Raw genomic sequence first — 27,418 nt, 5'->3', positions numbered from 1 at the left:
TCACATAATTAATTAATTAACTTCCTTAATTAACGGTGCGGGTTCTTACATGACTCATTTAGTTGATATCGTGGTCCCTCACAAATTCAAAAAAGACCCACATTAGTCCTTCAAAAAGACTAAAATTAGTCCAATGTGAATTTTTAAGGACCACGAATAGCCTTTTTATTTGTTAGAGACTAAAGCGGGCATCATAAAATTTGCTAGCACCAAAAAGAGTATTTACTCTTAAATTATTGTAATACTTAAAATCGGTAGCATATTACTTAAAATCTCCTCTGACCTTGCATAGGGGCATGCCTTCCCTAATCTAAACTTTCATCTACCAAAAAAAGAGAATGCAGCACAAAATCATAAATAAAAAAATAAAATAAAAAACTCTTTTTTTTTACAGGTAGAACACGTTCTGACTTTCATCAAGCCTCAAGGGACATCCATTCATCGATCAAAGAAAGCTTACAAGTTTTAGATTAACACCCATATACCAGCAAATAAACATGTACGTTTGGGAAATCCCAATTTTAAGACAGCATACAACTAGACATCTGAAATCAAATGCAAATTACTTTGCACACTAAATAAAAATTCCACCGTGCACAGATCCAAGGCCATAATTTGTCAACCTATTGTTAGCATAGGCTATTGATTAAGATGATTACCACAACAAACCAATCAAATACAGTAATACAAAAGCCTTATTAATACGTAAGGAAGAACCAAAATAAATAAAGTATTGGCATCATCGTTAAATAAAAATGTAGCAGCAGAGTAATCGTGGCTGCTGCAGAACCAGAATCTGGAAAAATAGATCTGTAAAATTAATGAGTAGCATGAAAAACATGAGAAGTAAACTTGGAAATTCCAAAAACAAACAGCAAGCTTTCAGTGCTTAGAAGAACATTTATCAAGCAAATTATGTGGTCAGAAACAGAGATTAGTCTTTCCCTTCACATATACTGTTATGGGAAAACAAAAAAACAAAAAAACAAAAAAAAACAAAGGAAGAACCTACCATCCAACAACTTCAAGATTTAAAGATTAAAGAAATGGTCCAAATTACGCTTCCTGAAATCCTCCTCAAAAGTCTCAGCAGCAACAAAAAAAAACTATCACAAGCTGCCCAAATCAATAAATTACTTGAAAAAGAAGGATTGTATTATTTGAATTATATATTACAACTGTATAGGAGCTCTCTGTTTAAAGAGACTAAATAACTTAATGGACTGAGTCCAAAAAAGATTCTAGAATGGAAAAATAAATAAAAACAATAATTTACCACACTCCTTCTCGAGCTGAGGAATATATATTTATCATTCTCAGCTTGTTAGTAAACTCTTGAAATCTTTCTGAGAGAAGTCTATTTGTCAAAATACAAGCTAATTGACATCCAAAAGGGATGTATGGTGTGGTGATCAACCCACTATCAAGTTTATCTTTGATGAAATGACGGTCGACTTCAATGTGCTTAGTACGATCATGTTGAACTGGATTATGAGCTTTACAAATGGCGGACTTATTATCACAAAGCAGCTTCATGGGTCCTTCACATCTTATTTTGAGATCATTAAGTATAATTCTCAACCACAATAATTCACAAATGTCTTGAGCCATAGCTCGAAATTCAGCCTCTGCACTCGATCTGGCAACCACATCCTGCTTGTTACTCCTCCATGTCACTAGGTTACCACAAAGAAACATACAATAACTAGTAGTAGATCGACGATCAATTGAAGTTCCAGCATAATCAGCGTCAGTGTAAAATTGTAAAGAGAGATTGTCATCACGTTGGAATAACAGTCCTTTATCAGTAGTGGCTTTAAGATACTGAAGAATTCTCTTCACTGCCTGCATGTGTCTTTCTTTTGGATTATGCATAAACTGACTCACAATACTAACAACATAAGCTAGGTCTGGTCTAGTATGAGCCAAATATATCAGTCTCCCAACTAGCCGCTAATATTGTCCTTTATCAACTGGAGGATTCTCCTCTTCATAACTCATTTTGTGATTCTGCTCAGTAGGAGTACTAGAGGGTTTACATCCAAGTTTCCCTACTTTTTAAAGAAGATCAAGGACATATTTCCTCTGGCTGATAAAAATTCCTTCCTTGTAATGAGCTACCTCTATCCCTAGGAAATATCTTAATTTCGTAAGGTCTTTAATTTCAAACTAAGAAGCTATTCGTGCTTGTAGAATATGTCTCTCTGTAATATCATCACCTGTTATAATAACATCATCAACATACACAAGGAGCACAATGAGCTTCCCATCTTGGGAGTGCTTAAAGAAAAGTGTATCATCTCCTTGACTCTGTTTGTATCCTAAGGCCATCATAACCTTAGTAAATCCCCCAAACCAAGCACAACGAGACTGCTTCAATCCATACAAGGCCTATTTTAACCCACAAACTTTATTTTCTCCATTTATAGAGTCATAGCTAGGTGGAATTTCCAGGTAGGCCTCTTCTTCCTCTTCTTCTAACTCACCATTAAGGAAAGTATTCTTCACATCAAATTGATTCATATCCCAGTTGTAATGGATAGTAAGAGACAACAAGGCTCTCACAGTATTCATCTTTGCAACTAAGGCAAAATTTTCTTCATAATCAATGTCATAGGTCTAAGTGTAACCCTTGGTAACTAATCAAGTCTTATATCTCTCAAGACTACCATCATAATTATATTTTAGTGCATAAATCCATCTTCACCCTATTGCTTTCTTTTTATTAGGTCTATCAAAAACCTCACATGTTTTATTTTTCTCCAAGGCATTCATCTCCTCTTGCATGACTTTAGCCCAATTCTCATCTTTTAATGCTTACCAATGCAGTATTTCGAAATATTATAATAAAAATATGATAATTTCTAGAAAAATGTATAGGTTAAGAATATAAAATTTTAAAGTTAAACGAAGAGCGGAACTAATTAAACTGATACTGTTAGTTTAAGTGAGTGCACTTATATATAGTTAAGGGCACTAAATCCTAGGTCATTTTTCAGACCCCAATGCTGATCTTCATGGCTGCCATGTTGGGTTCTTCATTGTGGCATTGTCTTCCTTCCAAAAGCTTGTGACTTTCTCACTAAATACCATCAAGTCTTCATCTTTCTCTATTCCTATATCATAGAATCATCATCAACCTTTTCAAGCTTGAGTTTTGTTGAAGAAAAACACTACTTGGGCAGTTTAATTTCTGTTTTAGGGTAAGGGTAGAAAGCCACCATCTTTCTTTTTGGTTGAGAGCTATTTTCCACACGTGGGAGCTTCAAGGAACCAAACTTGAAGAGAAAGAACCAACCTTTCCTTGTGATTTTCGTGCACCATTTGGGCAGTGGCCTGGAGGCTGGAGCATCTTCAAAGCCCTCAAAGTTTCCTCATTTATCTGTTTTTGAAAGCCCTAAGATAACCTATCATCATTTTCTTTGTAAATTCATGAACAAAGCTTGTTTTGAGTCTTTTAAAAAGGGAAACTTTGATGATTCAAGTAAAAGGTTTTTAATTTAAGTGTAATAGGTAGTTTGAACCTCTGTTTGTTGGTAAATCGAAGGTGGGAACCTTGGGAGGCTATTAGAACTCGAATTATGGAGAAAAATATGCATTTTCGCATTTCTGCACAGGTGGTAATTGATTACCTTAGAGTGGTAATCGATTACCCCCTGTATGGTAATCGATTACCTAGTGCAAATGTGACAGCAACACACTAGTTTGGTAAAATCGCGATATCTCAAGCTACAAGGCTTCAAATTGCGTGAGGTTTGGACCTATGTAAAGCTAACACATAGGGATACAAATCTGTAAAGTTTCATAGCCATTTGATAAGTGGTTTGATCGCACTGTAAATTTTAAGTCGTGACTTGGTTGCTGGAAATTCAGTTTGCAGCAGTTACTTTGCGAAAAACTTAACCAGAGTTATACAATTCCAAATGAGACATAAAATATGTCGTTGGAAAGCTTGAGACATCTAGTTTTACATATTAAAATATTAGAATTTTTGTTAAAGAGTTGCAACTGCAGTTTTAAAAATGATAAAAACAGTTTGTGCTTTGGGGCTTTGGGAGAAGCCTGCAGTACGCTAAACGAAAAAGAAAACATGTTTCATTTGACATGAAACTGTAAGATATGATTATTGATAAAGTGTTTTCCATTAAACCAGATGGTGGCTCGCTGGAGTATTTAGTTATTGGTGACCATATTTATACTGAGTTGGTATTAGAGGACTTTACCGATACAGGTAAGCTTTTGGTCCTCGATTTTACCCATTACTTGTTCTACCAAACCCTATGGGGGATTGGTTTATATGCATGGTATGTTTTCTGGAAATTATATCTGTTATGTTATGAGTATTGGATATGTTGTTGAGATAGATTATGAAATTATACTTGTTTATGTTATGAGTATTGGATATGTTGTTTAGCTGGATTCTATTGTAGAGCATTGCTACATGTATATGTAGGTGGGGTAGTGTGCACAACACCTGTGTGGGGTTCTTGAGCATGGTGGACTTCATGTAAGGGATAGAACTCCTACAGTGTGGGTATAAGGTGAACTCCTTATACTTTTGAGTAGGCTGCAGACGTGCGTAATACCTACATTGTTCTCTGGCCAGTAGATTATGATTTGCGCACCCACATGATGTATGCTTGAGGATGCATACACACATGACATGGACATATGCGATATTGCACACTCATTTGATATAGTGCATGGCATGCTCATTTTATATACTACATTATTTACTGCTATAAATGGATCAGTATAGCCATTCCCTTTATCTTGTTATTGAGTTGCTTCTTTGTATACTGACTGCACTGTTTTAGAACTTATATTGATACTTGTAAGTGAGCTTGAGGTGGAGGATCCCTTGAGGACCCCTTGTCTTACTGAGATTTCTGTTAGAAATCTCGCTCCTTTTTGGGGCACATTTTCAGGAATTGACGTTCATGAAATGGACACTGATAGAGGCAAGAGGTCAGTATAGAGATTTCATTATTGTTATGAGTCATGCATATTATGATTATTCATTCTACCATGAGGAGACTTTATTATGACTAAACTTGAAGGAATATGTTGTTATTTGTGGTGAACATAGGGGTCGTCTATGCCACTATTAAATAATATGTTTATTTGTGACTTGTGTATTTGTATTGTAGCATCATGAGTTATGGATGCATTTGAATTGTTATTTATGAGAACGAGATAATTCAGCTTTTATTTTAGTGTTGCAATTACATAAGGATTGTTATTAAAAGGATAATTTAATCCACCATGAGGATTAGCCTTGTTTATGTGAAGAAAATTGTATATTGCTTTCTCGATTAATTATTGCAAGATGCACTTTTAAATACCATTTGTATGTTAATACACCGGCTGCAGACGGGGTGTTACAGGTGACTGTAGAGGCTCAAACAGACTGGAGAAGGAAAGAGGGGAACGTGAAGGAGAAAAAGACAGAAAGGAGAAATGAGAATCGGCAGAAGAAGGGAAGATGGAAGAATAGAGAAGGAAAAATGGGAACACGAAGGAGAAGGAGACAGAAAGGAGAAACGAGAAATGAGAGAAGAAGGGAAGGGGGAAGGGTAACAACTTTATTGAATCCCGTCAATAAGTGTGACGAGATTATTGCCACGTGGCATCACAGTTGTGCCATCCGCGTCAACAAAGCTGACGAGACCAGTGCTGACTGGATCTCGTCACCAATCATGACAGGACAAATTGGATCTCATTAATTCTTATGACGGGACTGAGGCAGAACTCATGTGTGGCTCCGAATCACGTCTTGTTTTGTTACGGGACTGATCTCGTCATTTTTTTGACATGTTTGACTACTCTAGTTTGGAGATACATTTCAAATGTATCTTGAATTGGAGAAACATTTCGAAAATATTACTAGTGCGGTCATTTTGCCTAATTTTATAAAACATTTCTATGACACATCCACATTAATGGTTGTATATAATATAGACAGACGTTCATGTGACTATTTTTGTATTATTTTTCTTTCACAATGAATGTCGTATATCTTTTGGGATAGATATCGTAGATATGTGATTTTTGAAACCACGTTAAATCCTTTATGCCTTTGCATTTCAAGTTCCCTATTGTTACCTGACTTCCTATTATAGATACAACAAGTGATATAAAGCTGATGATTCAGATTGTCGGAGACTAGAGTTGATGGTTTGGTTTGGATTGGAGACTAGAGTAAATATTATTGGAGAGATGAAGTTACGTGAGATGACTACACTTTTATTTTGGAAACAGGATGAAATAAAACAAGATCTAAAACATATTACAAACCATTATAGGAGTAGTAACCCCCATGAGATCATTCATAACCAAATTCACACACTCCTGGGGAGGATTGTAGAATAGATGCATATCCCAATCTTCATCCGAAGAGGAGCTAGCTATCCAATCTGCAACAACATTACCCTCACGAAAGGTATGGGAAATGACTACTTGCCACGGCCGACTACAGAAGGAGATAATCCTATTCACCAAATTGACATGAGGATGGTGAGAAGCACAACCCGTAGAAATAAGGTGCAAGGCAGAACTCGAATATCCCTTAAGGCAGACTTTTCTATAACCTTTGAAACCAGGCTATCTCAAGGCCAGTCAAAAGGCCCCATAATTCAGCCAACAAAGCATTACCATATCCAAGGTTTTTAGAAAAACCAACCAACCAGCTACCACTGCAATCGCGAATAACACCACCATAACTCATCTTATTACTGTTTCCACGTCTGGAGCCATCAGTATTCACCTTGACCCAATGTGGGGGAGGGAAACACCATTTAATTAACCTTTCCTGATGCAGTGATGGGTGCAAGCCACCACGGTTCAAAGTGGCATCAGCCACCTCAATGTTTGTCACAAAATGGGATATACCATTGTCAACACTGTAGGGGTCAGATCTTTTGTTATTGAAAATCACATTGTTTCTCTCCTTCCAAATAAACCAGCGGGTAACTCCAAACATGGTGCTCCAATGGCTATTGGGGGTAGGAGGATTTAGGTTGCAGCAAACCCAATCATTGAAGTCAAGGTCAAAGAAAAATCCATTTCTCGCATGGTTAAGAATCTACATCCAAATTTCTCTAGACTTGATGCAGTCCTTAAAAACATGCGCCTGATCCTCTACAAATCCATTACATCTATCACAAGCTGAAGAGTCGCTCATATGTCTTCTAACCCTCTGCTCATTCATTAATAACTTGCCACTAACCATTAGCCAAAGAAAAAGTTTAATATGATGCGGACCCTGCCAAAGCCAGGGTATCTGAAGGAGCTCAGAAGTTCGAGAGTTTGTATCATGTACCAAGAAGTTATAAGTGGATCTAACCGTGAATGAACCATCACGCGAGTGCTGCCAAACAACTATGTCATCACCATCTGCAGGACTAAGGATCCCTGCTAAGATATTAGTTACAGCCTGAGGGAGGTATGGCGTAATGCTAGGCCAATCCCAACTGCCCCTCTCATTAACATACTCAGCAACGAAGAGGTTGAGGACATCATCAGGGATGGGAGCTGATACGACAGAAGCAAGGAAATCAACTTGAGGAATCCACTTATCCATCCAAAACTTTGTCTTCGTACCTTCCCCTATCATGATTCTAGACCCCTCCAAAATTTTGCTCCAGTATTTAGTTACACCCCTCCAAAGATTCGAGGCTACAGTAGACTGACCAATAGATGGAAGAAGAACGTCATCCATATTATACTTACTCGTTAGAACTTGCACCCACAAAGCATCGCTATTTGTTAGGATCCCATGACCGAGCTTCATAATAAAAGCCTTATTCATGACACGTAAATTCCTGATTCCCAAACCTCCTGATGAAAAGGGAGAGCAGACAGTATCCCATCTCACCAAGTGCACTTAGTAAAATCACAGCTTCTTCTCTCAAGGGCATTACATAAAATCAGTGGAAGGACAGTGGTCTACATCGAGTAGCGAGGCAGAGCAGCAAGGACAGACTTGGACAAGGTAACCCGCCCAGCCAAGGATAAGGAAGACTGGTTCCAACTATTCAGCCTACTTTGAACCCGATCCAGAATATAAGAATAAGACCGTGTGTTGACACGTTGATGATGAATAGGCACCCCTAAATACTTACCAAGATCATTGGTCATACAGTAGCCCAGCCTATCACAAATCTCTTTAGAGCGAACATGATTAATGTTTCTTGAGAAGAAAACTCTGGTTTTCTCTTGGCTCACGTTCTGACCAGAAGCATCATAGAAGACCCTAAGGACTTGGTTCACCACAACAGCTTGTTCCAAAGATGCCTCCATAAAGAGAAAAATATCATATGCAAAAAAGCAACCAAGGCCATTCTTCTTTAACCGAATAGGCTTCCACGCCTTGGCCCCCACAACAGTTGGGATAAGGTGACTCAACCTTTCAATACAATGGACAAAGAGGTAAGGAGATAGAGGATCTCCTTGCCTAATCCCTCTAGTTGGGTTGAAGTCCAAAGTTGTGTGACCATTCCACAGTAAATTCATAGAGCTGGTCGAAATACAACTCTTAATAAGGTCAACAGCATTAGTAGGGAAGCCTATATCTGCCAAAGTATCGTAATCAAAATCCTAGTTTAACTGGTCATAAGCTTTCTCTAAATCTATCTTTATGGCCATCCAACCAATTTCACCCTTTTTTCCTTTTCATGGAGTGCACTATCTCCTGAACGATTACCATATTGTCAGAGCCGTGATGGCCTTTAACAAAACTACACTGAGTTGGAGCTGTTAGCTTGTTCATCCTCCACTTCAAGCATTCAGCCAAAATTTTTGTAAAAATTTTATGTCACATTGCATAGAGTAATCGATCTAAATCGTTTCATATGCTCAGGACAATCCGCCTTGGGGATAAGACAGATGAGGGTGCTGTTTATGTCTTGAATCTTCCCCGAAGAAGTAAATATGTCCTTCACCATATTACATACAAAGTTCCAAATGGTCTCCCATTGAGTGTGGAAGAAAATAGCCTGAAGACCATCTGGACCTGGTGCCTTAAACTTACCCATCGAGAAAACAGTCCTCCTGATTTCCTTAGATGTAGGAATATGCCCTAGACTATGCAGAGCGCTGACATTCAATGGAGGGAACTGGCCAGAGACAGGAAACTTTGGTATGTCAAAGTCACTCTCCATGTAAAGGTTAACAAAAAAATCCACAGCTAATTTAATGAGATCCTCAGAGTTAGCCACCCAATACCCCTGATCATCCATATACGATTCCTTCGCCTCCTGACAACAGTTGCAGCATGAAAGAACCTGTATTTTTGTCCCCATACTGCAGCCAATTACAACGCGAACGTTGGAACCAAGCAAGCTCTTCACTAATAAGTATAACCTCCAACTCCTTCCAAAGTTGCCTTTGAAGAGCTTCCATACTCCTATCAGGTCTCAAGGCCAGCTGGTTATCTATCCCTCTTAATCTAGCATATAGGTGGTTTTTCTTCCTGTTCTCAGCCTTAAAAACATTACGATTCCAATCTGAGACTCAACTTTGGAATTCAATTCTCCCGCCAGGCCAATCTTCACCACTCCAACAGCTTTTAACAGGCTCCAAATTGATCATGAGTGAGCCAACTAGCTAGAAAGCGAAAAGGTTTGGCACCCGTAGGGTGAAAAATAGGCCCACTATCATAAACAAGGATAGGGCGGTGATCAGAACAAAAGAACGGGAGGTGCATGAGAAATCTATTCGGCCAAGATAGGTTCCATGCTTCGTTCACACAAGCCCTGTCAAGTCTTTGATGCAGCCTACCTCTTTTCCATGTAAAAAGGGGTCCCTTGCAATCCAAGTCATTCAGATCACAAGCATTCATAAAGGAAATCATATCCTGGGCACTACCAGTACAAAACTCATTGCTCCTCATTTTCTCATCCGCACTAAGAACTTTATTGAAGTCCCCCAAGATAATCTAAAGGTAGTGGTTAGGGTGAAAGAGATTGGTGAGCTCAGACCAAAGAGTTTTTCTTTCTACTCTTCTCGGACTCGCGTAGGTGAAGGTAACAAAATTCGTGTTTAAATTGTCCTTATACAGAATATTTGTGTGAACAAATTGATGATGGGACTTGATAACATGAAGCTCAATATCCCAATCATTCCACAACAACCAGATTCAGCCAGAAAAACCCCTTGCTTCTTGCCTAAAGGAGTTATTGAACGACAAGCGTTTGATAATTTTGTTTGCATTAAGGCCACTAACCCTAGTCTCAAGGAGAGCTAACACCTTAATGTTAAACTTAGTTTTCAGGTCTCGGATAAGAGCTGGAATGCCATGCTTACCAGCCCCTTTAACATTCCAAGCACTAATAAACATAAAAACCTATTAAAGCTAAAGGGGAAGAGTCCAAATAGGACCAGCCAAACAGCTACTAATTGGATAGAGAATTCCCTAACAAAGTTAGGGATTTGTCGACAATAATAAAACTTTGCTCCATAGTTAATAATTGAGGCAATGTCAACTCATCAATAACCTTTCCTTTTTCTTCGACATGGGACTAGAATTCAATCCTGGCTGATTATGGTTCTGCACACCCTGAGACAAAGCCATGATACTATCAAGAGACGCCCCGACAACCTGCATGTTGTCCTTAGCTATTTCTATGCTATCAGGTTTCCTCAAAATGATAGCCTTGGGACCCACAACCCTAGTCTGAATGACTTTTGCCTCTGAGCCGTTGGCCTTAGCTGCTTTTTGATTTCCTGACATACCTTTATGTTTCTCAACCTCCGAGGTTTGTGGTTTATCATAAGTCCTTTTATACTTTCCTATATTGATGTTTTTTCCTCCTGCACTTGAGGAGAGGTCCTCAACGCCCTTTCCTTTGTCACTTAGGTTAACAACCTTTTTCCTAGGACCTTTCTCTGCCCCTCGATCAGCTTTATACTAGTCACTTCTCAGAGGTTGGGCTATCTATTCAGAGGGTTGACTTGAAACCATCGAACCTTTGGCCACCGTCTTCGTCTCTATCACCGGAACAACTCTTCTCCGACGACCCTTCCCCATTTTTTGAACAACCCTCCAAGACCCAAATGCTTCTAAGCTATCCTTGGTTACTTCTTCCTTGTTACTCCCTTCCCTGGGCTCTTGTGGTGGATCGTGTTGCTCCTCAGTAGACAAAGACATCACCTGGTTACTGCAATGCTCCTTCTTATGACCACACCTTACACATGAGAAGCAAATCAAATGCAGTTCCTCATAGCCCACATTGAATGTTCTGTCCCCAATCTTAAATTTAGAGAGGAAACTTTTCCTCAAGTCAACTTCTACACAGATGCGTGCATATTTCACTCTAACAGTCACCTCCCCTGATTCACCATCTATATTCCTCAACGAGTTTTTGTCAACCTTCAAAGTTTTCCCAAATATACTGCCGATTCTCTTCAGGTGACTTGAGGAATAGAATTCCAGGGGAAGCCCTGGTATTCGTAGCCACACTGCAAGTTTACAAACCTCATCTTCGTAAGGATCAAAGAGAGGGTGCCATCTTTGAATAATAACATAATGATCTAGCACTATCCATGGATCTTCATGAAGCACATGGGCATAGTCCTCATCATTATGGAACCTGAAAAGCAGATGACAATTATCAAGGTCTATTAGGTCATAAGTTCCCACCAGACTCCATAAACGTTGGAGTCTAGCAGCTAAGAATCTAGCACTGATTCTCTTCCTAATAAGCTTGATAATGAGGGCGTTCTTCCATTGTTTATAGTCCTCTTTATGTTGGCTCTTGGAGTAAACATATGTGGGACATAGAGGATCTCCATCTAGAGCCGTCACTTCCCCGTCCAAATTGATCTCCTCATCTTCTTCTCTAGTTTGGCATTCTATCCAAACATCTACTCCTTCATCCTTCGAGACACCTCCACTACCATTGATTTGCAACATCTTGTCTTTATAGGATATCAACTTCATCCCTTGACTGTTACCATTACCCTTAGGCTCAAGAGTAATGCCTTGAACCTCTATTAGTAACGATACACAAAAGAAGAAGGAAAGAAAATCATGACTGAAAAATATTCTTGTGTATTCATTCATCTGTCTGTTTTGCTAAACAGTGACCAGCTATATACAAGAGTCTCACGGAAAGGTAAAGCAAGGCAAGTTTGTTATAACAAACTATCTGACGTGTAAATGTAACCATAAGAAAACAGAAAAGAAAATAATAAAGGAATAAAGCTGGAATAAAAAAACTAATATTCTAATACTCCCCCTCAAGATGGAGAGTATAAGTTGAGAACTCCCATCTTGGAGAGAAGAGCGTGAAACTGTGATGGATGAAGAGCCTTTGTTAATAAGTCAGCAAGCTGCCTTGAAGATGGAACATGGAAGGTGCGAAGTGTGCCTTTAATGATATGCTCACGAACCAAGTGACAATCAATGTCAATATGCTTGGTACGTTCATGAAATACAGAGTTAGCAGCAATATGAAGAGCATCATTGCTGTCACAGAACAAGTGAGCAGGTCCATTGTGAGTAACATGTAGATCACGCAGTAAAGAAAGCAACCATAATATCTCACAAGTAGTCACTGCCATAGCACGATATTCTGCCTCAGCAGAAGAACGAGAGACTGTTTGCTGCTTCTTGGATTTCCAGGAAATTAAGGAATCACCAAGAAAGATGCAAAATCCTGACACTGACTTTCGGCTATCAGGGCAAGAGGCCCAGTCAGAATCACAGAAAGCATGTATCTGCAACTTGGAGGCAGATGAGAAAAAAAGACCTTGGCCAGCAGTAGACTTCAAGTATGCTAACACACGTTGAGCAGCTTGAAAGTGAGGAACTCGTGGGGAAGACATGAACTGACTTAAATGATTAACCACAAAACAAATATCTGGCCGAGATACAGTCAAGTAAAGGAGTTGACCAATCAGTCTTCTATAAGTTGTAGGATCAGGAAGTAATTCACCTTCATGGAGGGATAGCTTGAGATTGGCATCCATTGGTGAGGAGCTGGGTTTGCAACCAAGAAGACCAGTATCCTCAAGAATTTGGAGTGTATATTTGCGCTGACATAATGAAATGCCATTAGGAGACCGTGCAATTTCCAAACCAAGAAAATACTTGAGAGTACCCAAGTTTTTGAGTTTGAATTTACTGTCCAGAACTGAAGTTAATTTCTGCACCTCATGAGCAGCATTATAAGCAATGATAATGTCATCAACATAAACTAATATTCCTATAAAAAAATCATTGTGCTTCTGAACAAATAAGGAGTTGTCAGCATGAGATTGAGTAAAACCAAGAGTAGTTAAAGTAGAAGAAAACTTGGCAAACCATTGCCTAGATGCCTGCTTCAAACCATATAAGGACTTAGTGAGCTTGCAAACAACATTATGAGGGAGCTCCCCTTTTCCAGAATAACCAGGAGGAAGTTGCATGTACACTTCCTCAAACAAGTCACCATGTAAAAAAGCATTGTTGACATCTAATTGAGTAAGATGCCAACCATGACTAGCAGCAAGTGCAAGAAGCATTCAGACAGTGGTGATTTTGGCCACAGGGGAAAAAGTTTCAAAAAAATCTATACCTTCATGTTGATTAAATCCTTTGGAAACAAGTCTTGCCTTAAAACGTTCAAGTGAACCATCAGAATGGTATTTGACTCGAAACACCCGTTTACAACCAACAATGGGTTTTCCAGGAGGTAGAGAAGTGACTTGCTAAGTGTTATTAGCCTCAAGAGCAAGTATTTCAGCTTTCATGGCCTCAGTCCATTCGGGTAGTTGAGAGGCTTCAGAATAAGTGGTAGGCTCAAAATGGTTAGCAATAGAATTGATGAAAGCCATGTGAGGTGGGGAAATTTTATTGTAGGAGAGATGATTGGAGATGGGGTGGGCTGTGGAGGAGGAACAAACATAATCAGCAAGGTAAGAGGGAGGCTTTGTAATGCGATTTGATTTAGGATTAAAGGGAATAATGGTGGGTGAAGTTGTAACAGAAGTTGGAGGAGATAAAGGAATAGGGATGGAAGTAAATGGGGATGTGGTTAGAGTTGAAGTATGAAAAGGAAAAATATGTTCAAAAAATGTGACATCTCGTGTTATGATGACACGATTGGAAGACAGATCTAAAACTTTATATCCCTTATAACCAGTGGGGTACCCAATGAAAACAGCTGGTAATGATCTTGGTGAGAATTTATGCCTAGATTTGGGCAGCGTGGAATAATGACAAAGGCAACCGAATACCCTAAGATGATCATATGTAGGAGACTTGTGACAAAGAAGCTCAAAAGGTGTTTTGTTGTGAAGAAGAGGAGAGGGAATTCAGTTGATCAAGTATATGGCAGTGATGACACATTCAGTCCAATAAACCAAAGGTAGGTGTGATTGAAAATACAATTATCTGGCAACATTCAGGATATGCTGATGTTTCCTTTCAACCACTGAGTTTTGTTGTGGTCGATCAACACATGAGTGAAAAAGTTGGATGCCTTTTGAAAGAAAAAATTCAGAGATAAGAAATTCAGGTGCATTATCACATCTAAGAGATTTAATGTGGAGATTGTATTGAGTTAACATAAGAGTGTAGAAGTGAGGAAAAACAACCTTGAAATCAGATTTGTGATGTAAAAAATAGCACCATGTAAAACGAGTTGCATCATCCACTAAGGTCAAAAAATACTTGCAACCAGTAATGGAGGGAGTCTGGAATGGACCCCAAATATCACAATGGACCAAGTCAAAAGCATTTTCAGAGATTTTGGGATTTAAAAGAAAAGGTAAACGTTTTTGTTTAGCAACAGGGCAAATCATGCAAGGGGTAGAATCACAGCCAGTATTAGTAAAATGCAAAGTATGCTTCATTGAATTCAAAACTGAAGTAGACAAGTGACCTAAACGGGAGTGCCAAACAACAGATTCTGGCACTCGAATAACAGAATTAAGGGAGGGGGAAACAACATACTGGGAAAGGGAAGATTCTAAAACATAGAGACCAGCAACCCGATTAGCAATCCCAATCACTTTGGCCGAGGAACGGTCCTGAATACAGCAAGAAGAAGCAGAAAAATTAGCTTCAATGGAGGTGCTGTGAGTGAGAGCACTTATAGATAAAAGATTAAATGAAAAAGACGGTACAAATAAGACATTGTGGATGGTGAGGGAAGGTGAGATGCGTACACTACCAGTAGAAACAACCGAAACCGTGGGGCCATTAGGAAGGGACACGACAGATCCAGAAAGAGTAGTGGAGGAAATAAAAAAATTGGGGTGTACAAGTGACGTGATGTGTGGCACCCGTGTCTAAAACCCAAGAGGAAACAGAGAGAAAAGAACATGACCTACCACTGAAGCTAGCAACTGAAGGAGGTGGGTCAGAAGCAGCTTTCGGCGAAGCAGATGATGGAGACGTTGGTGGGGTGTGGGAGTCGGTGGGATGAAGCAAACCTAGTAACTGTTGGTACTGACCATGGGTCAATGTGGGCTGAGTGTTGTTGGGTTGATAGTGTGATGGAGAAAAATTAGGGAAGCTAGCATTAGCTGAGGGATGAAGTGGTGTGGGCCTTGGTGGTTTGGGCTTGTACCCAGGAGGGAAACCATGAAGCCTGAAACACTTCTCCCTTGTGTGACCAGCAACGTTGCAATACGTGCACTAAGGGCGAGGGCGTCGAAATGAACCAGAAGAAGCAGCAACCAAAGAAGTATTACCAGGAGTAGACGATGGAGATGCACCGGAAGCGGAATTCAGTAACGGAGTGTCAGGTAAAATCGGTGGAGAAGTGGTGATCTGTCTTTGACGTTCTTCTTGAAGCACAAGGGAAAAAATTCGACTCAGCTGTGGAAGAGGTTCCATGAGAAGAATTTGTGCCCTAACAGAGAAGAAGGAATCATTGAGCCCCATTAAGAATTGCAGAGCTTGATCTTGTTGACGAAGATCAAGAAAAGAACGAGAAGCACCACAGTTGCAATTAGGAGTGGGAGCATAATCATGAAGCTCATCCCAAAGAATTTTGAGACGAGTGTAGTAACCATTGACATCGAGGCTCCCCTGAGTGAGAGAGGAAATTTGTTGTTTCAACTGGAAATTTTTTGGACCATTGGCCTGAAGAAAACGAGTGCGCAGATCTTGCCAAATCTCAAAAGCAGAGGAGAAGTAAAGAAGACTATCAGCGATATCTCTGGAAACCGAGTTCAAAATCCAGGAAGTCACCATCGAATTGCATCGACTCCATGAAGAAAAAAGGAGATCATCAGTTGCAGGACGAGGCAGAGAGCCATCAACAAACACGAGCTTGCTTTTCGCAGAGAAAGCAATCATCATTGCTCGGCTCCATGAATGAAAATTAGGGCCAATAAGAACATGGGTGACTAGAACAAGTCCAGGATGATCACCACTGCTCAAAAAATATGGACTGGAATGATCGTCCATGGATGGAGGAGTAGAAACTCGATTGGTGTTATTGTTTGAGCCACGAGCCATGACAACGACAAGGGCTAAATTTCATCTGATACCATATTAGTAACGATACACAAAAGAAGAAGGAAAGAAAATCATGACTGAAAAATATTCTTGTGTATTCATTCATCTGTCTGTTTTGCTAAACAGTGACCAGCTATATACAAGAGTCTCAAGGAAAGGTAAAGCAAGGCAAGTTTGTTATAACAAACTATCTGACGTGTAAATGTAACAATAAGAAAACAAAAAAGAAAATAATAAAGGAATAAAGCTGGAATAAAAAAACTAATATTCTAATAACCTCCATCTCAATATTTCCAGATACTACTACAAAAGCGGGGCCATTTTCCAGCATCTTTACGTCATACTGTTCACCTTCTTCAAGGGAAACCATGGGATTTTTAACACAACAGTTCCTCGAAACGTCATCCTCTAAACATACACTTCCGAGAGTGTGTTTCTCTTGAACCACTACCATTGTTTCTTCTCTACCCGAAATTTTTTTATGCCCCATCTCCAAGAACTCCGGTCACGAATCACTCACTACATAGTACCTAGAAACCCCGCTCTCCTGTATTTTCAAACTTACTCTCTATGAAGAATATTTAACTTAAGTGTTTTGGGTCCCAATAGCAGATGGTGCAATCCCCGTCCTTTACGAGATACTACACTTGTTCAGGGGCCTAGGTGTTCAAATCAGGTGGAGTTGTGTTTATTATGGTTGATTCGAGTTACGTAACTGGTATGCGTGTAGTGTCTAATGATACTTGTATGTAGTTTTTTTGACAAAAGAAGGGTTCTTAATAATTTGGTGCTCGTCATGAAGTCATAGAGATTTATTGAGAGATTGGCTCATGTATCTTGATAAAGATAGGGATTGGTTTACTTATATATTATTTTATTTTTTTCGATATACCGGCCTAATTATTTCTTTGAGAGTATTCTCAAAATTTTCAATTCTTTGCCAAAACTACATAAGATTTAACTTGTAAACTAAGGAGTCTTAGGCTTTATTTGGGAGTTTAGAGAGGAAGGGAAGGAATGGGGATCCAAGGGGGGAGGAGAAGGAAGGGAAAGAAATTGAAGGGTATTCTCTTCTCTTGTTTGGGAGTTAAAAAATGGTAAGGGAGAAAAATGGAGGGTTAATGAGATATTTTTACCATTTTACACTTTTTTAAAATTAATAAAATTATTATATTTTACAAATTAAGTTAAATTTAAAATTTCTAACAAAATTATTTATGACCTTTTCACAATACTAAAAAAGATTATATTTTCGATGAAATTTCTACGTTGCAAACGAAGAAAATTTCATCACAAAATTATTTTTTCGTCAGAATACTTTTTGTCAAAAAGTGACGGAATTTTTTCTCCGATGAAAATTTTTGCAAAAATAAATTTTCTATCGAAATTTTCGACAAAATTTAGTTTTCGTCAAAAGTTTGACGAAAATGATTTCCTCCATCAAATGTTTAAAAATGAAAAAAGAATTCCGTCAAAAATTTTGACGAAAAGTTTTCTGTGCAAAATTTCGATGGAAATATGTTCTGACTAAAATTTCGACGAAAATTCTTTTGTCAAAAAATTTCAGGGAAATGTTTCATTTGAAACTTTCGACGAAATTTAGATTTTGTAAAGAATTTTGACAGAATATTTTTTTCGTCCACATTTTTTATCAAAAATTTTTTTGCCAAAAATGTTTAGGAAAATATTTTTTGTTGAATTTTTTTGACAAAAATGTGTCCCGTTGAAAATTTTAATGGAGATGTTTTTTATCAAAAAACTTGACGAAAATATTTTTCGTCGAAATTTTTCAATAGAAATATGTTTCGTTAAAAATTTCAATTGAAATTTTTTTTGTCAAAAAGTTTAACGAAAATATTTTCGTCAAAATCTTTCGGAGAAATTTGAATTATGTAAAGAATTTTGATGAAAATTTGTTCCGTCAAATTTTTTGATGGAAATATTTTTCGTAAAAAATTTCATTGAATATGTTTTTTTGTGAAATATTTTGACGAAATTTAGATTTCTTAAAAAAATTAGACAAAAAAAAATTTTCGTAAAAAATTTTTACATAAATGTTTTTAGTCACAAATTTTGATGGAAATATTTTTTGTCGAAAAATTTTGCGAAAAATTTTGATGGAAATGTTTTCCATAAAATATTTTGACGTTATTGTTTTACGTCGAAACTTTTCGATGGAAATGTGTTTCGTCAAAATTTTGGACGAAAATATTTTCGTTGAAAGTTTCGACGAAATTTAGATTCTATCAATAATTTTAACCAAATTTTTTTTTTCGTAAAAAATTTATGTTAGTGATTATGGCAAAATCTGGTTTTGTCTTTAGTTGTGACAGAATTTTTTTGACGTATATAATTTTCATAAAAAAATTTGCCACTATTTTTGACGAAATATTTTTCATCGATAAATTCTGTCGGTGTTTGAGACTTTTCTGATAATTTCACATTTATGTAGTTTTTACATTTTATGGAGAAGGAGGGTTTTTGAGGATTTAGTAAAAATCTTCAATTTCTTCCCCTCATTTTTTTAAAGTCACAAATAAGGGAAGGGCTTACTAAAAGCCTCTATTTCCTTTCTTTCCTCTCCTAAAACCAACTACCAAACAAAGTCTTAGAGATCAACAAGATTTGCATAGAGATCAAGGAGGCTTGATATAAATAGAACCAATAATTTATTATCTAGTTGTGTTGGGAGATTGAGAAAGAATAAGCATTAGAAGGGTTCTTTCCTTCTTGGTGAACCCAGAAAAATTTCTTTATATCCGCACATTTAGTCCGAAATTTTTTTTTTGTAAAGAAAGTTTAAATTAACGCTTGAACCCGCTCATAATCTAGTTGCTTCCATAATAAGCTGCAGGCAATAGTTTAATCATCTCCGTACGTTGCTAACTAATATAAGAATAAATATCTTTTTTGGTCCCTAACAAAAAATTCGGCCCCCACTTTAGTCCATTATAAAAAAAAATATTAGTCACCTAGTCCCTGTGAAATTCAAAGTGGACCTATTTTGGTTTTTTTGAGGGATTAATGTAGGTCTTTTTTTGAATTTGCGAGGGAACATGATTTTACCTAAATTGATCCATTTTGAATTTTTTAAGGACCTCGAGACTTTTTTTTTTTGTAAGAGACTAAATAGAGATCATATTTTTTGTTAGAGACTTAAAATGGTATGTATTCCTAATATAAATATTGAATTAAGAGAAAAATTAGTACCTGTAACAAAGAAAAAGAAACTAAGTTCAAAAGTTTTATGTCCGCACTGGCAGACATTTGTCCCAACGTGGGTCCGCCAGTGCTTGGCGTTATGTAAGATATAATGTATAAGGAATTTTGGGAATGAATTAGGTATTTTAACTCCATTTGATATTCTTGTACTATTTTTTTTTTTCTGATTGTAAAAATGTTTTATCCCCTTAGAGGAAGTAGACATGTGATTTGCCAATCTTAATACAATTTATGTTACCGTAATTTGATGTTCTTGCAAATCGGTTGTGATGGATTGTTAATGTGAACAATTGGGCTTAATGAGTTGGGCTGATTTGCAAGCAAAGGGGTGAGACAAATCACTTACATGTACAATGTCGGACATTCGGACACCCTTCCATCGTTTTCTACTGCAGCTTCTTCTCCTTGGACTTTCATGGCCATTTGCCTAATCATCAAATCAAACTCATTCATCTATCCTTAAATTGCTGCAGCTTCAGTTGAATATTTTCATTGCCATTGCTATGGGGTTCTCTTAGAATAAAAGGTGTGTATTGTTTTGGACAATATGTTATGGGAAAAATATTTATCCTTTTAAACTATATAAATTTATGTCATTTTAGATCTTAATCATTGATTTCTATCAATTAATAATTATAATTTATTGGATCAAATTTATTAATTAATTAGTAATTAACAATAAATTATAACCGTAAATTGATAAAAATAAATGATTATATTTTAAAATGACACAAAATTATAACTTTTGTAAGGAAAAATATTTTTCCCCTTATGTTATATGTTTTTTATTACGACTCTTTGGCATCTTTCGATTTAGTCTGTAGGCAAAACTAGCTATAAAGTCTTGTTTCAACCAAAAGCTTAAGACATTAACTTTATAGTTTCTCTCAATTAACCAACCAATGTTGAACTTCATCATTCTTCCATATCTAATAGCTATAAAGAAATAAATTCATTGCAAACGAGCACTACGATTAAACTGAGTCTATTCAAAATCTTAGGCTCGGAAAGCTCCTGACCCCCAAAACTTTTTGTAACTAGAAAAAATAAATCCCCATAACTCTTCCATTAAAGGTTTTTTTTTTTTTGAAAGAGTAAGGCTGGACATGTCGGTAAGAACTAGTTTTCTTTTAAATTTTTTTCACAATATATAGTTTTTCAAAACTTTACGTAAATATATAAAAACCAAGAACAACTTTAATGAAGATATAGATGCATACATTCCAAAATAGAACATAATGTTTATAATTATTGATGCATTTTCCAAAATAAGTACTCAAAACCATGTCTCAAAAGATCAAATATTGGAAACAAAGAGGCAGAAGACATATATAGCACTCTCAATTCAATAACAGACTGATATCTCCAAATCACTTGAAGCCCTTGGAAGTGTCATCACGAACTCTTCTATATCACGGTAAAACGCCACACTCCTACCATCATCACGTTCAACCTCTCCCTTGCGCACATTGATATTAACCTTTTTCAATACCCTCCCACAACGGATAATATAGTAGAGCACAAGAAGCCCATTCACGGTCCCTTCGAAGTTCTTCACCTCCACCACCTTTAGAGTTGATATCAAGCATTCATAAACAGTTACGTTGGCCATCCAGATTCTCTGATAGTCAACATCCAATTGACATTCATCACCCTATAATGTATACAACCATATGTAAAATGTTACAAATCAAGTCTTAATGTATATATAAGTTAGAGATATAATAAAATTATTCGTGTGCCTTCACCAAATAGTTTAAACTACTTTTGGGAGAGTCTCCACTAATTAAGTAAACTAGAGTTTGTTAATGATAGCTTACTCACAAATAAACGGAGAGAGAGAGAGAGAGAGAGAGAGATACTCACATCCAAATCTCTTCCTAGGCCTAATTCAAAGGTGAGAGACTCTAGCATGGGGCAGCTATAGAGCAAGAATGAGATTCCATGGAGTTCATCGTTGTACAAGTTTGTCTTCAATATCAAATGCCTTGCATTCATGTCACGTTCTGTACGTAACGCTCGTCCCGTATGAATAACCTTAGCACATGAAGCACAAGCATTTAAAACATATATTATAGTATATAGGCAAAACTAGCACGTACATGTGATTCTTGAAGTACACAACAATTCATCGTGTTAATTTGCATAAGTGATCGAACGAATTAAAGATATATAATTAGATCAATTAATGTAATAAATTCAACATATAATTTAATAAGGGAAGGATTGGAAGTAAATCTAAATTCTAAACAAATATTTAAAGCAAAGCATATATATATAATCATAGCTGTTGATTTCGTGAATCTAACGGTTATAATTTATTGTGTCATATTTATTAATTAATTATTAATTTTTAATAAATTATAATAGTCAAACTAAAAAGTTTGATACCGATGTCAAATGATCCTATCCATATATGTGTGTATGAAAAAGAGAGTATGAAAAGTACCTGAAGTATGTAACTGCAGACAGTGAGAACCCTAACAGGGTAGACATCTTTCAGCAGATTGCAAAGATAAGGAACATGCCAGGCAACGGTTTCGAATTCAAGGTCAAAGTCAAGATCAACCTCTTCCATGACTAAGGGGCTTTTTATTTCAAACAAACTCATTATCCCATAATACTTGAAAACAATAAGATTTGGTGCATTGATTTTGAACAAAACATTTTGAAAATAGCAATTGTCAACAACAAGCCTTCTCAACCTCAAATCATCACCTTCAATTTTAAATTCACTCGAGTTCCAGCATCTTTTCAAACTTAAACTCTCAATCATCTTACAATTTGATAGCAATGAATTAATAAGAGTGAGCTTTACTTCCACCCACCCAAAAGAAACTTCTTTGAGTGCATGCAAGTTAAGCAAATCAGCTTCAAGAAAACCACAGGAAAACAGCTTCAAATATTCAAGGGCTTTTTGCTCATAAACATATTTTGGCAATTCAACCGAAGCGTTATGTTCGTTAACAAACACTTCCTCCTCCCAATTGGGATCAGAAAAATCTAGCCCCAACTCTTTCAAACCATGTTGTGTGGCCAAGGCAAAACACCTTTCTATGATACCATGAGCATTTTCAGGCTTTGATAATCTCAAAGAGAACTTTTCCACCACGGGCTCTTTGCAGTTATCAAGCCAAAATGTCATGAACTTTAGAAAATCCCTTCTTTGGATTTCTCTTTCACGGCGTGGTTGATTGAGTTTAACAAAAAAGAGTTCATTGAACTCTATATTTGTTGTTTTCTCCCAAAGGTGGATCCAACGTTTTGAAAGGACAGATGTTCTTATCGCTTCCTTAAAAGGAAGGAAGGAAATGATGATGAGAAGCAATGATTCAGGCAACAAAGTAAACCTATCAATGTTCTTTTCCATAGCTACTATGGTGATTGGTGATTGGTGATAGTGGTGAAGGTGATGGTGGGGTTTTCTTGTATATGTTTCAAGAGAATGAAGGCAATGGATGCAAATAGAGGAGGGTGCTCTGATCTGATGAAAATTTTGGTGGAACGATATGTCACTCTACTACATATATATATATATATATATATATATATATATATATATATATATATATATATATATTAAGAAAACTAAGCAAACACAATCTAAAGTAATTAATTACTTGCCAAATACAACTTTTTGGTTTTGAAAATATTCAAAGGGCAAGAACAACCGTTTATCTCTTTAACACATGCGGCTGCATTTTTAAACATGGAAGTATTAAACTTATGGTAAGAAGATTAATGGTATTATTAAATGCATATTAACAGTTTCAAAGGAAAAGGATAAAATATAATTAAATACAATTTGACTTTTTAACTCTATTAATATTTTTAAAAAAAATTATAAATAATAATTAGTAAAAATATTAAATGTATAACTTTTGAAGAATAATATTAAATGTAAAAATAAGAATCTTAATATTCAAATTATACGAAGAAGCTTTTACCATATATATATATATATATATATATATATATATATATATATATATATATATATATATATATATATATATAGGGTTCATTTTTTCTACAGTCAATGTAGATAATTTATCTACAGTGAGCCCAAAACGACGTCGTTTTGAGTTAAAAATCAAGGTATTTTTGTAATTATAATTTATTTCAGGGTTATAATAGTCTTTTTCATTATAATTTTTTAATTTTTCAACCCAAAGCGACGTCGTTTTGGGAGCAAATGTAGATAACTTATCTACATTGAATTTAGAAACATTAAAGTCATACATATAAAACAAGCAACAAATAATGCTATTAAATACATATTAACTGTTAATGGGTGATATTCTAGCATTTAATTTGGATCTTCTACTTTTGTAAAAAAAATAAAAAATAAAAATAAAATTATACAGTTACTCTAAAATATATTGGGGAGGATCCACTTACCACCAAAAAAGTTTACAACTCTTACAACTAATTTAATCACCGTTGATTTCCGTCAATCCAACGGTTATAATTTATTAGAAATTAATAAATGTGACACAATAAATATTATTAATTTATAACCGTTGGATTGACAGAAATCAACGGTGATTAAATTAGTTGTAAGAGTTGTAAACTTTTTTGGTAGTAAGTGGATCCGTTCCCATTTATTTATACTAGTATCTAATCATGTATTATAACATCATTAGATAACAATGGATACTTGAATTGATGAAAAGCTAAACCCATTGAACGATGCGTCAATGCATGTATGACTAATTATAATATAAAATTTGGGAGGGTTTTAATCTATGAAACACCGAAACTTCAAAACCCTGACGTGTCGTGTCCGACACTTCCTGACACTCTCGGATACTCCGACACTCCCCGACACTCCAACACGCGTTATTGAAATTCAAACAACGGTTCAAAGGTTAAATTGCGTTGAGTTTTTAGTTCCAACTGTTAGATTCGTTAGATTACGATTTCCATTTTATTGAGTTTAATATAAATATTTGGAATATCTTATGTTTCTTTGCAAAATTTATGAATATTATAAGTTTAGATACATTTTTTTGTTAAATTATTGAATATTAAAGATAATATATACTACATAAATTAAATATATTATTTAATATCAAAACGTGTCCTAACGTGTCGAAATTTAACATTTTTTAGAATTAACATGTCGGAGTGTCGTGTCGTATCGTGTCACGTGTCCCGTGTCAGTGTCGGTACTACATAGGTTTTAATACCTTAATCCTGGACCCATCCCGAATTGGATTAGTTGCAAAACGATGAACCGATTGGAATATTTCCACACACAAAATTATAATATAAAAAGATATTATATTTATAATAAATGAATTATAATAACAAGCGCAAGAACAACCGTTTATCTCTTTTTCTTTTTTCTTTTTTAAACATGGAAGTATTAAACTTATGGTATGAGGATTAATGGTATTATTAAATGCATATTAACAGTTTCAAAGGAAAAAGATAAAATACAATTAAATACACTTTGCCTTTTTAACTCTATTAATATTTTAAATTTTTTATAAATAATAATTAGTAAAACTGTTAAATGCATAACTTTTGAAGAATAATATTAAAAGTAAAAATAAAATATAATTAATATTGATAAAGTTTTTTAAACAAAGTATATATATATATATATACACTTTGTTTAAAATATAATTAATATTGATAAAGTTTTTTAAACAAAATATAATTAATATTGACTCCAGAGTAAAATTTACAAGTGTTATTCTTTATCTTAACCGTTAAGAAGTCATATTATTTAATTATTAATTATACTGCAAATGACAACCGTGGATTTCCGTTCATAAATAGCTGAGTTGGAGAGTAATTTAAGTCTCACTCTTAGTTAGAAGAACCACCCCCCTGCTCAAAAAACACACACACACACACATATATATATATATATAAATATACACATATATATATATAAGATCTTTTGACTCTAGAGTAAGACTTATAACTTTTACTCCTCATCTCAACCGTTGATTTTCGTCCATCTAACGGTTATCTATAACAATTAATTATTTATTTATTTCAAATAAATAATAACCGTTAGATGGACGGAAATCAACGGTTGAGATGAGGAGCAAGAGTTGTAAGTTTTACTCTAGAGTCAAAAGATCTATCTCCATATATATATATATATATATATATATATATATATATATATATATATATATATAGGGGTAAGTTTTACTCTAGAGTCAAAACAGATCAATTAATGGTGTCACATGTTTACAAATCAAAATCGTTATATCAATACAATATCAACAACGCTCAAATGTTTCATACATGTGTCAAATGATCATTTTTCATATATGACTAATTATAATATAAAATGATATTATTTTTATAATAGATCAAATTAAACTTAATATTCAAAGGGTATGAATTCAATATAATTTAAATTTTGAAAAGTTCTTAATAAAGAAATATAATTTAAACATGTTCGGTGCATATTCTAAAACAAATAAGCTGCAATTAATGGTATTACTGAATGCATATTAACTTTTTTAATAAAAATATTAAATGGGTCCTTTACCAAAAAAAAAATATTAAATGGGAGAATCTATATTATATATTGTCTTGAGGACAACTAAATAATATCACCAAATACATATGAATTTTAAAAGAAGCTAGAGAACTAAATAGTAAACTTAAAAAGACAAAGCTTAAACGGGCATATAAAAATAAATGATTGTGTTAATTATAATTAAAAGAATTATATAATAATGACTTAAATCTAAAAAAAAAAATTAACTGTATTAAAGTCTGAGATTTAGTAAAACAAATCAATCGAGAAGTTTCAATGATAATATACAGAAAAAAATGGCATCAAAAAATTCAAAGGGCAATAACAATATTGTTAAAATCGAGATCTTAAGTAAAATCGGAAGAGAATTAAAAAATCATAAAACGTAAAATCTTAATGTAAAAAAATCATAAAAACGTAAAAGCGATTGGAATATTAGTAAAATTGTTTTCATGAAAAAAAATTGTAAAAACGTAGAATCGTAGTGATAAATCGATATTTTAACAACAATGGCAACAACAACCGTTTATCTCTTAACACCTAGAAGCATTAATTATTAAACATATAAGCATTAAACTTATGGTAAGAAGAAATTAATGGAAATACCAAAAAAAAAAAAAAAAACGGAAGAAGCAGTCAATGGTACTAGTAAATGCATATTAACATTTTCAGAGAAAAAGGATGAAATATATTTTAAAAAACTTTTCCTTTTTAATTCTATTGATATAATAAAGTTGTTAAGATAGGATATTATATGTCTACCTTTTTCATGCCTATTCTACTTATTTTATTCTAATATCAATATATCAGAATCTCAAAGAGAGAGAAAAGACGAATCTTAGTTGAGATTTTGATATATTAATGCCATTGGAGAAAAGTAGGTAAAATAGGCATAAAAAAAAGGTAAGCATAATATTCTATCTCAAAGTTCTTTTATAAAAATTAATTAATAAATGTAATAGGATATTGTTCCTTCCTCTCCCTTTTTATGCCTACTCTACCTACTTATGTCCGACTTCATTAGATCATAATCTCAATTAATATTCATCATTTATCTCTCGTCATTATATTCTAATCTAATTATACTTGAAATGAGTAGGTAGAGTAGGTATGAAAACAAAACTAATAAAAATAAGAGTAAATACCATTTTTGGTCCTCAGCAAATTTCATGAAGCTCGTTTTAGTCCCTAGCAAATAAAAAGGCCCATCGTAGTCCCTAAAAAATTCAAAA

General features: G+C 35.3%; 3 protein-coding genes across 3 annotated transcripts; all 3 read right to left on the bottom strand.

The window, feature by feature from the left end:
• Positions 1-10,936: 10,936 nt before the first annotated feature.
• Positions 10,937-12,064, bottom strand: LOC133296918 (uncharacterized). The gene has a single exon (XM_061495961.1). The coding sequence runs from the start codon at positions 12,062-12,064 to the stop codon at positions 10,937-10,939; it is 1,128 nt and encodes a 375-aa protein (XP_061351945.1).
• A 176-nt stretch (positions 12,065-12,240) lies between these two features.
• Positions 12,241-13,506, bottom strand: LOC133296917 (uncharacterized mitochondrial protein AtMg00810-like). Its single transcript, XM_061495960.1, has 2 exons — positions 13,272-13,506; positions 12,241-13,199 (listed from the first exon to the last, which is right to left on the bottom strand). The coding sequence occupies exons 1-2, from the start codon at positions 13,504-13,506 to the stop codon at positions 12,241-12,243; spliced, it is 1,194 nt and encodes a 397-aa protein (XP_061351944.1).
• A 7,514-nt stretch (positions 13,507-21,020) lies between these two features.
• Positions 21,021-23,045, bottom strand: LOC133296915 (F-box protein At3g62230-like). The gene is made up of 3 exons (XM_061495959.1): positions 22,125-23,045; positions 21,542-21,712; positions 21,021-21,329 (listed from the first exon to the last, which is right to left on the bottom strand). The coding sequence occupies exons 1-3, from the start codon at positions 23,043-23,045 to the stop codon at positions 21,021-21,023; spliced, it is 1,401 nt and encodes a 466-aa protein (XP_061351943.1).
• Positions 23,046-27,418: the final 4,373 nt, after the last annotated feature.

The sequence above is a fragment of the Gastrolobium bilobum genome, unplaced genomic scaffold (genome assembly GCF_033153095.1).
Source record: "Gastrolobium bilobum isolate Gb01-03AN ecotype WA unplaced genomic scaffold, APGP_CSIRO_Gbil_v1 utg165883, whole genome shotgun sequence".
Taxonomy (NCBI): domain Eukaryota; kingdom Viridiplantae; phylum Streptophyta; class Magnoliopsida; order Fabales; family Fabaceae; genus Gastrolobium; species Gastrolobium bilobum.
This window is presented reverse-complemented; position numbering and strand designations above follow the sequence as displayed.